Genomic DNA, 14123 nt, shown 5'->3' on the forward strand with positions numbered 1-14123 from the left:
AAAGCAGTGAGGCTCTAAATCCCAATTCTTGCTCTCTGAAACTATATATCTAATGACTCTGACGCAGAGGAGCCTGGGAATTTTACAAGCCTCCAGTTTGCCTTGAGTTTAAACTTAAAAATAAATTTTGTTGCTGCGGAAAATCTTCCAAAACATTGCTGACTGGCTTCAGTCATGTTTATCAACTGGAAAAAAATCATTCTTTTAGGAAATATTTAGAGCTGTTTTGTCTTATTTTTCCCAGTAGGACCACATTTTACAGACCACTCCACACCAGCAATGTTTAACCTGCTTTAGACCTCATTATCTTGGACTATATGTGAAGTTTTCTCTATGAGGTTAGCTGTCCCATTGATGAAGAGTTAATCAGTGGCGAGATCCCCTTCCAACTGTAAGACAGACACATATTTCCAACTAATAAAACTAGCATCTACTGTCTAGCATCTACATCACCTTAACCATCTCTTTCCCCTTATCCCCTCCCCCCGCCTCTTACCTCCCTGCTGTCTCTCCTCACCTCCTCCCTTGCAGCCTCACCCTTCATTCCCCTATGGTTGCTCCTGAGCAATAGAAGCAGTCTATGCAGCATTAATGACAGAGAGTCAGTATAATGACAGAGACAGTTTTATAATGGCACAGACAGTGTATAATGATGGGGAAAGTATGTGTTACCACTATAGCTAACGAGGGTCTGCTGGGGCATTAACTATGCATGAACCTCACACCCTAAACTCACACATAATGCACGCACACACAGCTTAACAACACACATGCAGGCAGACATGCATAAAGACACGCACGCACACCTACACTATTTCAAAGAACATGGGATGGTGAAATTGTCAGCGGAACCACCACAGGTGCTGTGTTCGACATGAATTAATCATGAAAGAGACCTGTGATGTTTTACTACACTCTGTGCTATTTTGATTGACAGCGGTGCTTAGAGAGAATTTATGCGGCACAAAGCCTGAGAAGTGTGTCGGGGTCACGTTGAGTTCAGTCAGTGAGCAGACAAATCCCCAGCGCTGAATTTACAGTAGTAGAAGCACCACATTCCCTCAGCTTACCGACAGGTAGGCTTACCAGTACACTGACATGGGCTTGTAACTTTGCTGCTGAAAAAAACATATTACATATAACATATAAGTATTATTTCAAGGAATTCTATGGCACTCCTGCTTTGGTAAAGGTACAATCTGTCATTAAAATGTGAACAAAAAGGCAGCAGCAGCACCAAAACTCAAGACACAGTGCAACTGCAAGCTTCGAACTCCAAAGCTAGAAAATTCAGAATTAAGAGGTTATGTGTGGGACTATTTCTTGGCTGGGTGCAGTGATTTCCTGGAGTTTCCACTGCTTGCCTGGCAACCTCATGTGACGACCAGTCTTCATGCTAAGTTAAGCTAATCGGCTGCTGGTGGCAGCTTCATATTTACTGTACAGAGAGATCGACATTGATCATCTCATCTAACTCAAATGAAAACAAATAAGCAAATTTCCCAAAATGTCAAACATTGACTATAAACATAACTGGTAAATAAATAGTAGTTTTACAAGTACGTCTTCCTATTATTCATGTGGTTACATTCAAACAATACTGATGCTGACACTCTTCCAGCTTCCGGACGGTTGTTATTACAAAGGTTGTTCTGATTCCTGATGCTATAAAGGGTTTGTTTACATGATTCAAGTTTGTCATTTCCATTATGAGTATGAAACAAAATGCTTATTTGTCATCGATAACTAACTTTACAATTATGTGTGAATATACAGTATGTGCAATTTGTCATAGGGCCTCTAAAGAATAAATTGTGGAGGGTGACAAGAAAGATGATAGTAACTGGATATGTGATGTGTTAAAATAGCTAGATATTATCATAAGGCTTTACAAATACAGAACATGTTTGTTTGTTTGAGCCATCAGGTTAGACAACAATGTGAGTTTTAAACATTACAACCATCATAATTAGAGTTGGGGAGACATGTAAAAATTATTCTCGCATCCCTGGCACATTGTGCAGGCAGAATAATTAAGATAATGATCACTGCACTTGATATTTTCTTTCTTTCATAATTTTTTAGTCGTGGCACAGCAGCTAGTTACTCTTTCAGTCAAAGGAGTTTTGAATTCTGTGATGTTCAGCATAATTACATTCTGCACCCAAAGGTATGCTGGCATATTTAGCACAACCTCTCTGCAATACAAAATTCCTGCCTAAAAGTTTTCACAGAAAAACCTCGAAAGATCCTTCATCATTCTCAATACCTGCACTGGCATAATGAAATCAGAAGCTCCTCTTGTAAAACTACCTGCCTTGACATCAGAGACTGCAGCAGGCGTCACTGCTGCTTAGCGATGAATATCTGGGTATAGTGAGCAACTGCACGCTGTGGCAGGATGAATTTCTCATATGGAAATTGAATCCTCTTAACTAATCCAAGTTTTTTCCTCTGGTTTTAAATAAAGCTGAACGAGGCAGGATTCTTCTGTAAAAATACATCTGTCTTAACAACCAAAATCACAAAGGAGCTGTAAAAGAGAAGAATATCCCATCCCCGCTGAACTCTTCTCTGCCAACAGGAAGTCACAAATCAATACTTAAATATAGTGTCTCCTAAACAGCAGCAAGAGAGCTGGACTCAACTTTGGATCTTTCTGCCTCTTTCATCCCTTTGATATCCTGAGCATCATAGACCAGCACCATGTTGTGTGCAATTTACTGATGTCATATCACAATACTACATTTCTTTAAAAATATTTTCTCCCCTCTGTCATTTATATCTCCCATTTCCCCTTCTAGAAAAGTGGGCTTGTTTAAAAACACACAGAAAAATACCTTTTCCAAGTTAATAAATTCAAATCCTTATATTTTCTCTTTCCATATTCTTTCTGGTGACCTGTAAGTCCAAAAACCTGTAAGACCAAAACAGTAATGCCATGAAACTAAAAGAATAAGCTGAAAGATGCTGAAAGCCTCTGTAGCGCTGATAATTCTCTTTTTTACGTTAAGAGTCAGCTGATTATTATCTGTGGGTTTGTCATTACAAGTACACAGTAATTTAACCCATTGTCATGGTAAAGATATGGATTATAATAACTTTAATCACTTAAACTGAAATATACAATAGATCAGTGATTTTTCACTATTTATAACCATTTGTGTCCATTTGTCTCCGTCCTTCCCTCTCTCATCGTGTCCCAGGTGATAAATGCCATCGAGCAGGACTTCAGGCTGCCAGCTCCCATGGACTGTCCAGTAGTGCTGCACCAGCTGATGCTGGACTGCTGGCAGAAAGACAGGAACGCACGGCCAAAGTTCCCCGATATTGTCAGCATGTTGGACAAAATGATACGCAACCCTGCATCTCTCAAAGCCGGCACCAACAACGTTGCCCCTGGGTGAGGAGAGATACAAACCGATTTACATACACAAACACACTTCTCCTGTCTTGTCCCTCTGTATCAGTCAAACAGTACTTTTTTTTTCTAACGCCTTCCTGTCTCGCCTATTGTATTCACTGTCTGCAGTCCTTCCCATCATCCCTTGTTAGACCGTGGAGCTCCAGACCTGAGCAGCGTGAGCTCTGTGGAAGACTGGCTGGCAGCACTGAAGATGACCCAGTATCGAGACTCCTTCCTGGGCTCGGGCTTCACTTCTTTGCCGCTCATCACACAAATCACAGCCGAGTAAGTCCGTTTAACTGCCTCTCTCTTTTTGTCTCTCCCTGCCTACATCTCATACTGCTCACCCGCCAAGTCGGTGTCTTGTTAGTTGGACAACTGGCAGAGCGGCTGGTTGGCTGACTGCTGGTCCATGTGTATGCCTGTCTGTCTCTCTGAACAATCCCCCAGGCTTACTCACTTCCATCCTTTCTTCCTCTTTTTATCATGGTATAAAATGCTTTGAGTACAATTACAGAACATCAGTATATTTCTGTCAAATAAATTGTGATAAACTGTAATTGCTGTAAACAATTTGAACCACAATCAAAATAATAAGAAGCCTGTTTTCTCCAAATGGTACTGGTTTTGCTGTTTTTTCTTTAAACTAAGCCTATAATTCCCACAAACTCTAGCTTTCATGTAGCTATTTCCCATACCAGGCATACCTGGTGTTTCTGCTCGTGGTTTGTTCTCTCTTTTACTGTTCTCCATCTGCCGTACTGTAGGTATGCATTTTGTTTTGTTCAGTAAAATATAATTAATGATGCACATTATATTTCACCTCACTGATTTAATGTGCCAGCAAAACAGAGTTTCTAACAGTACATTTAAGTTGGAAAAAATAAGACTTTTCTGTGCTCATGTTAATCCTTAAAGCAGTTTATCCACAAAAAAGAAGGTACCTATACATTTAAAAAGTTAAAAAGCTAAATTATGTGAAATATATTTATTAATATATTATTTATTTATATTATCTCTCTGGAAATGATTAGTTAAACACTGGCTACTACTTTGTCATTATTTACTTAAACCAGTATGTTTTCATTAGTGTTTATTCACCTGAAAATAAGAATCGTTGTGTTTTTATTATCTTAGAATAAGCCGTTTTTATCTACAGAGGGAGTTGGTCCCCTTCCATGGAGGTCGCCATGTTGCACTGCCATGTTTCTGCAGTAACCCAGAATAGGCAAACCAAACACTGGCTCTAGATAGGGCCTTTCGCAAGTTTCGCAGCCACCGTAGTTTCTTCTACACGCTTGGAAAGTGAGGCTGAGGCGAGCGATATTCAAATAGCTGCAAACTGCAATTTCACCGCTAGATGCCACGAAATCCTACACACTGGACCTTTAAGCACCACTCATGATTAATACAGTAATGATTTATTGGTGTTAAATACTTACATAGCACCTTTAATAGTATACGTGTTAATATGACATTTTTCTGACGATGATGCAACCCTCATATCTATGCCTCTTACTGTGTTTTTCCAGAGATCTTCAGAGGATTGGAGTGTCTCTTGCCGGACACCAGAAGAAAATCCTGACCAGTGTTCAGTCAATGAGGCACAACATCGATGACCAGTCTCCTACTGAATCTGTGTAACCACACAGGGGAGCGATACAACATGAAATATTTGACAAGTGTACAGTCTGAACGAGCAGGCTGTCATCTTTACCCTCATACACTTCAGTTTGCTACTCTTGGAGATCTAAACCACTTTACATGTTTTTAACAATCATTGTGGCCATTTATGTGTCTGCGTGGACTCAGCAGTCACCAGGTCCCTCCTTCAGTCATTGGACTGACTTTTCTCATACCATTTAGCTTCCCAAATTGATTTATGACTAAATGCCTCTCGGAGGGAATTCAATGCAGAGTTAGTGCAAGAGGAAAAACAAGGCAGACATGATTTGTGACTGAAAACAGAACAGTAGTGTCTGGACTTTTCTGTCTATAAGGGGTACAATCACAAACACCCATTCCCAAAATCTGCCTGCAAGATATCTTTAACTTTCATCATTGAAATCTACAGACCAGTTTCTACCAGCTTGACTGTTTGATTCAAGGATGACATGGCCTGGTTTTTATGTAAGGATAAATCACACAAACATACTACTGTGAAGAGGAAACTGACTGAACAGACATTCATATGAAGGGGCACAAATTGGACCAAAAGCCTGACAAAAAGTCTTTAAATCAGTGTTTCTGGAGACAAGACCCATAGCAGGCTTTGTTATCTCCAGTATGTTTTGTTAAGACTACTTCAGTGTGTTGGTGAAAATTGCTCCCATTTGAATCCAGACAACAGTTAAATGGGACTTTGTGAATCTATCTTCATATTGAAGAGTCTGTACATATTATGATATGGGATGTTTATTTCCTATTTGCTCATTTGCTTTCACATTTGCAACAGCATCAGACAATTAATTGTCACTGGAGTATTTGTGAGCTCTCTATGATTATCTTAATCTGCCTGACTCATCATGGAACAGACTTTGAAGTGGTGTGAACTGCAGACCAAAAATGTGTTTTTGAAAAATAGGTTTCATAGTTCTATTTTTTGTACTTTCCATGCAGCCATGAAAAGATAAACTCTTCCACACAGAGAGCTAGCCTACTTAAAATACTTAATTCAGAGGGAACTCATAATGGATGATGGTTTATAGTCAGCACAAATGCCCTCTGAGTAAAGGCAATTACAGACCAGAAAACAGAAACAAAATCAGATAAAGAAACATTAAACCATAGTAGTGTAGTGTAGTGTAAGTCTTTTTTCCAAGCTAGGAAGCAAGGCAACTCAAAGTATAGAACATGAGGAAAAACTGCTTAAGAGACTGTGGGTATTGAGTCATTACCAGCTGCTGAGACGCACCTGTTGTGAGCACACAGCAGTGGCCAGAGACTCTCAAAAGACAGAAAAGGTATTCTCATCCAATGTTCTTGTGATTTGGCTGCAAATCCTAAAGCTGACTGCCAGGCAGGCATTAATACAACGCATGAACAGACCAGAAAATCCAATGCTCATGTGCTGTCCACGCATGAAACAAATCTCATTTCTGTCAAAACTGTATGGCTGCTGTCCAGATGGTAATCATCACTCTACAGCAGCAGGCAGGGGCCTTTGTATAAATTCAGTTTTTATTAATTGGCTGCCGGACATGTCATTGTTGTCAGAGTCTGTTTTGACAGTCATATTTCCCAATTGACTGAACTAATTAATACTGTTGTGTCAGTTTGCAGATGAAAAGACATGAAGTGACCTATCCAACATTCACTTACAAGCAACAAAGACTGATTTCACAGACATGTCAGAGAAAATATCCAACAAGAAAAGATAGTGAAATACAAAATGGTGGGGGTTCAGGATGGAAATTGCTGGCGTATTTAACATGTTTTTAGTGCATAAATGTGATGTTTGACTCACTAGTCTCCACAAAATATGATATCAAGCAGGCCTGATCTCACTCTGGGGCACTGAGAGATGTCTTTTATCTCAGCGCTGAGCAGATTACTAGCTGTGAAACAACAGTAGGCTCGCTCGGCCTTCAGCCCAAACCTCTGATCATGCGTGTACACCCACATCCATAGGATTACCAGTCTGTAGCACCGATTGGATGATACGATTTTAGGTGTCTTCCTATGCTCACAATGATAGAAGTGACAGTATTTAGTTGTTTGCTTTCAACACATTTTACTGCTGCATGACGTGTCCTACAGAACAATGTGTTTGCGTTTGTCTCGCACCACTGCTCTCCACTGCTGTGATGGTCCAAAGTCTTTTATTTATGAACGCTGTGACATTGAGAGGTCCGGGAATATTTCAAACGTCCAAACATTTTAGTTTCCACATTTCAACGAAACTCTGCTCCGCCGGCGACAGAATTACATTTGCTGCCTGGCAACGATAGCTTATTGAACATTTTATCAGGAAGTATTGAGATCAACTGGGAGCGTGTTGGTGGTTCAGAGGCATAATTCGTTGTAAATAGATGCCTCTGGAAAAACAGTTTCAGCGCTGGGTGTTTAACCAAGAGTGAGACGACTGTGCCTAAAAGCTCATATTGAATGCCACCTACAAAAAATGTCATGCAGAAATGAAAGCTATCAACACAGGCAGTTATCTTACATTATATAACATCCTTAGCTAAGTGTGATGTGTCTATCCTTTGCTGCATGATTTTTTTTCCCCTTCTAGTTAACAAGGTTAGATGTGAGCTTTAAGAGGCATTTCACATGTTCCTGGGATAATGTTTGTGAAAATACTATGACGGCATAAATGATTTACAGCACGTCTTGTATTTATACTATGACATGTCTTGGTTTAAGCACAAATATACACCACAGAGAGGAAATCTCAGGAACACAACAGATGGGAGGTTTGTCCACATTGCTGCAGTAAATGGGATCGTGTATTGGTAAGTCATATACTGTATAAAAAGAATAATCCAAGATGAAGTGCTTTCAGAGTTCATGGAGAAGACATTTTCTGTGCTTATTAAAAGTTAAATCCACCCTAAATCCAGCCCCTAACAGAGAGGAACATATTACTAAAATCTTTGAGAGTTCTCTATTTGTGTATGTGAACAAGACTATTATACGAGAAAACAGAGTAATTACACTTTATGATTATATCTGTGCTGAATGTCTGGGCATATCTTCTAGTTCAAGGCTAAATTACATTTTTAATCCTTTATATTGAAAGCAGGGAGTTTTGACAACAAGCTTTTTAAATGTTTCTCATTTTTCTTTTTTCTCTTTTTTATGAAGGGTCTCATGTTGAAAAATACAAATCACAAAGCTTCCGATTTCCTACTTTAGGCACATAAACCATTTTATCAACCAAACTAAACCAAGCAAAAGTTTTGAAATTTTATTGTAAAATCAATGGAAAAATCTGCCAGTAACTGTAAACGTTTTAAAGATAAAATGTTTCCCTAAGACACTGGCTGTGTCTCAATACTACATACTAAATCTCAGCAGGTTTTGAGTATAAATTGTGTTCACTCTGGAAGTATACTCAAAAAAGTCAGGATGCATACTATTAAATACCTTGATTTTTGAGTCTGCTGTTGATGGACACGACATTTGAAAGTTGCAATGTTAGTGACATGCATCGGCGCATCATTTCCTGTTAAACTGTTAAAGGTGCCCTGTGGAGTTTTCTTATAAAAAAAGTTTCTGTTTACATTCGGTGTTACGCAAAACGCATTGTGTGTATCCTTGAGACAAACATGGTGAATGTATTTCCTTCATTATAAAACATTTAACACAAGTACATTTTTTTAAACAGTTTTAAACCTGCATTGTTTACATCATGTGAGCTTGCTATCAGTCTTCGTCTTCCCTTCCTTTAAATGACACGTTTCAGCAGACCAGTGGAACAATGTGAAACCATTAGGAGGGGTGTGAATCACGTCATCCACGTGCCTGTGCATGTGCACAAAAACGGTGACCCACTCATAAAAACATAAATCCATAGTGCTACTAATGGTCAAAAACTCTATGGGGTTCCTTTTAAGTTTTATCTGTATTTTGTATACAGCTAAAAAAGTATACTATGCATTTATACCTTTTCAACATCTGGCTAGAATGCGTCTCCAATCGGATTTCAGTCCGTCTTGAATGCTTCTTTGATGCATTACGCTTTCTTGAGATCGGATTGCTATCTGATCCGGCCAGGACGTATGAAGTGACTAAGTGTAAATGGGGTCATTGTCTAAGGGAAAAATTAATGTGACTTTTACTTGCAGAACCAGGGAAACCCGAAATAGCTCCTCCTCCCACTTCACAACTCTATATAGTATGGATTTGGGACACAGCTACTGTTTTAAAGTTGTTCTCTCCTTTAAAGGAAAGCTCCACTTGTGAATATCCTTAATGGTTGCTATATTTGTAATACTTGTTGTTTATTAGGATGTAATTTTGCTATGAAGTGTTGCTTAATACTTTAGTGTAAAGAGTGGCAGTACCTGACCAGTTTGTGAACATTAAGGTGTGACCACAGTTTCTCTCCTTTGTAGAAACTCAACATTTCACAGCTGCAATGCATTCTGGTCTGCTGGGATTACTGCCAATGGAGACGACTATGATAAATTTCTCTCTGTTCATTGTTGAATGGTGGTACAAATGGCAGCTGCAGACAAAAGCCCTCGCAAGCCTTCTGAGGGACCGACACCAAAACCTGACATTTACTGCAGATGTTTTAGATAGAAAACTCCATTCAGTCTCCACTGTAACTGTGCTGGAAATATATCAACGTGATGTTGCATTATGTTTGACCAATTAACCACTGAAACAGGAAAAATATACCACTAAACAACAACATAGGCTCAGAAATGCCATTTGTGTTCACCAGAAGCTCCTCCAAGTGCTTTAGGGTGGATTTATCTTTTAATTGCAGTTATTTTCTAGAAGCTGGACCGACTCGGCTGCTTTTCTACTCTCCTATTGCTTTGGTGTAATAGATACTGTAGGTGATGCCGGAGATGAGAGGAGGCGAGTTATGAAGAGAGGAGAAAAAGTGAAAGGGAATAGGAAATAGAAGGGGCAAGAGGAGAAGGGAAGGATAACAGAAGAAGAGAGAAAAAGAAGGGGTGGAGGCGCGAGAGGCAAAGCTCGACTCTCGTGTTTGAATAAAAATGAGGCTGGGTGTGGAGAGATTACTCTTTCTCTTTTTGTCTCCCTCTCCCTGCTCTACCCGGCTGTCCTCTTTCTTCTCCTAATGCCCACAAACTCCCTGTACAACTTACTCTGCTTCCAGTCTGCATTTCCACTGACTAACGGTTTAAAAAGCAAGCAAGTCGAGCACTCGTTTTATTCTTAGATGCACTATTCACACAAACATTTTACATTGCAACTCTTAATGATGCCTCGGCAAGTATCACTTTTACACAAAAACCCCTGCAGTGTGTTGTGGGTTTTCAGGAGAGTATTTATCCCAAAACTGTGAAAGTAAAGGTCTTGTCTACCCAAAAATATAGGGTTTGTTATCTAATTTTAGCTGGTAACCTTTGTTCCATGTGTCCAGTCATTCAGTGTTTCATCAATCTAACCTGAACTAAAACAGTCTGGCTGTATACAGTCTCTGAACATGCAGAAAAGGTTTTCTCTTTTTTAATTATTTAATTTAAATTAATTTTCTTTCCTATTGCTTGCCATAATTTTCAGTATGTATGTAATGTATATGGTTTCTCTTGAAAAAAGAAAAAAACAGCTCAGTAATCAGCTGTAGTCTGCATTTCTCTGTTTACCTACAATACTGCTATAGGTGTTACTGCTCATATAGTCAGAGCATCCCACTGTAATGTATTATAATACTGTAATATAATGTGAGTATGTGCACGCCTGTGCATCTTTGTGTGTGTGCGTGTGTGTAATATAATGTGTGTTTGCTGTTCAGTGTACAGTAAAATGTTTGTACATCGTGCGTGTGTGAGTTTGTAGCTGTTAACTTTCTGAGTCTTACATTTACAATGCACTGTTTGTCAATAAAGAAGACAAATTAATCAAACTGATTAATAATTGAGTAATCAATTAGCAAGCAGTAAAGCTCAAGATGAAGGACAGAGAAGAAGAAATTGAAGGGCATATATTCTACACACACATATATATATATATATATATATATATATATATATATATATATATATATATATATATATCAGCACCTCTAAAGATCACTAATTAACACATTATATCTCTAAGTGTAAAAACCACAATTTTACACTAAAAACACAACCGTACACTACTGTTTTTGTACAGATTAAACAAACAAGATACAGTGTGTTAATTACTGAGCTTTAGAAGTGCAGGTAGGCAACTTTGGTACCCTCTAGTCTGAAGGTACTGAAAATTTTGAATTGGAGCAGACAAAAAATTAGAAATGATGTTCGGGTTTGGTTGACATGGTGCTTCAAGATCTTTTAAGTGAAAATATATAATAATAATATAAAAATATAGTGTAAAAATAAATAAAAATGATGGACCTACTGTCTGTGTTGGGCTACTCCCTGTTCAGTGCTGGGGTTTGTTATTTACATGACTGCACCACATTTCAGGCGGTATTCATGTAGCCTAGCTAAGGATGGAGAACATCAAACAAAATTTGCCATCGGGGAAGTTTAAAACTAGTCTACCGAAAGCCATTTTCGTGTAGCGTGTTTATGCTAAGCTAAGCTAACCAGCTTCTAGCTGTAGCTTCATATTTACCGTACAGACATGAGAGTGGTATCAATCATCTAACTCTCGGCAAGAAAGCAAATACACGTATTTCCCAAAATGTCAAACAAACAAACATTGTTCAATTACATTGATACTTCCAAATTTTATGAGAATTGCTTATAAACATGATTTTGAACTGATACGTGTCAAAATTATGTATTACTTCTGTTTGTTAGCTGTAAAATATGAGCCTGTTCAGATTTCTGTTTTTGGAGTTCATAAGAAGTCTAAGAGGGAGTTCAGACCTCTCTGGTAAATTTGACCCCAAATATAAGTAATGTTACCATGTAAAATAACAAACTGTACGTTTCTTTGTCTGTTAATGACTTTTTGGCAAGTTAAAGGTGCATGTATTTCTTCATGCATGGCACATATAACATTTAAAATAATATTTCCTAATTTGGTGTAATTACAAAGCTTTATACTCATTCCCATCAGATATTGAGGATGAAAGTTTTCTGAATGTCATTTTAAGTCTACTCAGGACATAGCAGGTAACTGGGTAGGTCTTATTGCTAATAATAATGGGAACGCTCAATATTCTTTGCTTGATGTTCACTACTGGAGGCAACATTAAGCCTAAATTTTACCTGATACACTGTGTGATAAATTCCTTAGTAGATTATAGAAGACAACTGCATTCTGAAAAGTAATAAAAAAGGTAATAAAACTCCATAATGAGTTCAACTTTTATGCCAGCAGACTAAATTAATCATTCATGGGAGTGAGAATCAGTTTTTTAAATGTGTGAGCGATTCATGTTTGCGACTGTAACTCTTTATTGATAAATGGCAAAGTTTACAACCTGCGAGGATGACTTTGATTGATACAGTGAAGTTCTCTTCAGAGCGTTAGAGGCATTTAGCTGAGCTGACAAAAAATTTACAAAAGCTGAAAAACCCACAAGGCAGGCTAAATTGAATCACATTTAAAGCTAGATTCACTAATAAAAGAAATGCATTACCTGACAGCCTGTGGAGTCTGCTGCAGTGTATTATTCAGAGCAGTGAGAGCCCCATCAATTCATATGAAACAGATTAGCAGCACAGGAACTATTGCAAATTGCTAATGAGTGCCATGAATACACAAGTTAGGAGTGTAATTGACATAAACCCATTAACTGTAGCCAAGTGACAGAGAATTAAATTTGATTACAATAAAGTGTGGCCTGCGTAAAGTAAAAAATACATTCTCCATATATTTCACTGAAACACTGAATTCAAAATGCAGCTAATCAGCTCCTAATTGATATGAACCTGCACTTAAAAGGACCCATGTGAGCATTTAGAAAAACAACTCATGTCATGTGCTTTTACTGATCTGCCACCTCTATGATTAATTAATTAATCTAATAATTAATTGATCCAGCTAGCACGTATCATCTGTATAGCCAAAGCCTGATACACATGTAGCTTTTCTGTGCCAAAGAGCTCCATTTTTGTCCAAAAACTAATAAAAATGCAAGAATGAGCCCCACCTTTGCACTGGGTGACATGTTCCTTTATTACCATGTACACACACACACACACACACACACACACACACACACACACACACACACTGTAGTTTATTTTGAGTCAATCCCACATACACTGTCCTGCTGCTGTAAATACTACAGTAGCAAAAGTGGATTAAATGTGGTTAGTCCCCAACAAATAAACAATTTACTGCTGTTTGAGTAACGTTTGCTGAAGACTGCAGTGCCCAGCTGTTTTAGAAAATTGATTGACTGTTTTTAATAATGAAAGTATATATCTACGACCTGTTTTTAAAGATGTATGTCTTTAGTAGGAACAAAGAGCTTGGGGATGAGTGTCACGGACAGGGTTCAGAAGTTGGAAAATATTTGGTTTTTTGATGGAATTTGTTCACACTAAGAAAAATAATTGTAATGCCATCCTTTACTGTAAGATATGGTTTAGTTTAAGCAGCTAAAACTTGTTTCTAAGTTACAAACAGTGATCTTATGTGTCAAAGTCACATGCTTTGCAGACCATCCACCATGACCTTGCAGTGACATAACATTTTTGAGCTACGTCCACATTTGCAACTGACTCATCTGTCACAACAAACATGCAAACATGCATAGTTTGTGCAAGGTGCAGGATGAAGCTTGTAGCAGCTAACTGGGATGCTAATGACTACACTGGAACATAAACAATCACAACATTCATTTTATTATCTAGTATTCCCACCTTCTCTGATATACTCTGCCACGACAGAGATTCTCCACCCATTTTGTGTCAAGTCTCGTCCTACTGTGTCGTGATTGGCTAGCTCATTACTTCGACGTGTCCTTGTGATTAGATACTAGCTCCACCGTTTTTTCTGTCCAGTTTTCAGCAAGTCCCGCTAGCAACACTAAACAATACTAACGTTGACAATAATGTAATAATAATACAAATATAAATATATTTTAAATACTTATATCTACAGAGGGGATGCAACTTAGTTT

The 14123-nt window shown here is 38.3% G+C and overlaps 1 protein-coding gene across 1 annotated transcript in view; it reads left to right on the top strand.

The window, feature by feature from the left end:
• The window catches only part of LOC122877644 (ephrin type-B receptor 1-like), an 83199-nt gene extending 72241 nt beyond the window's left edge, over positions 1–10958 (top strand). The window contains exons 18-20 of the mRNA XM_044199473.1: positions 3207–3403; positions 3533–3691; positions 4939–10958. Of these exons, the coding sequence (XP_044055408.1) occupies positions 3207–3403; positions 3533–3691; positions 4939–5050 (468 nt within the window). The 3' untranslated portion in view covers positions 5051–10958. The remainder of the gene's footprint in view (positions 1–3206; positions 3404–3532; positions 3692–4938) is intronic.
• Positions 10959–14123: the final 3165 nt, after the last annotated feature.

Source organism: Siniperca chuatsi, linkage group LG6 (genome assembly GCF_020085105.1).
Source record: "Siniperca chuatsi isolate FFG_IHB_CAS linkage group LG6, ASM2008510v1, whole genome shotgun sequence".
NCBI classification, from domain to species: domain Eukaryota; kingdom Metazoa; phylum Chordata; class Actinopteri; order Centrarchiformes; family Sinipercidae; genus Siniperca; species Siniperca chuatsi.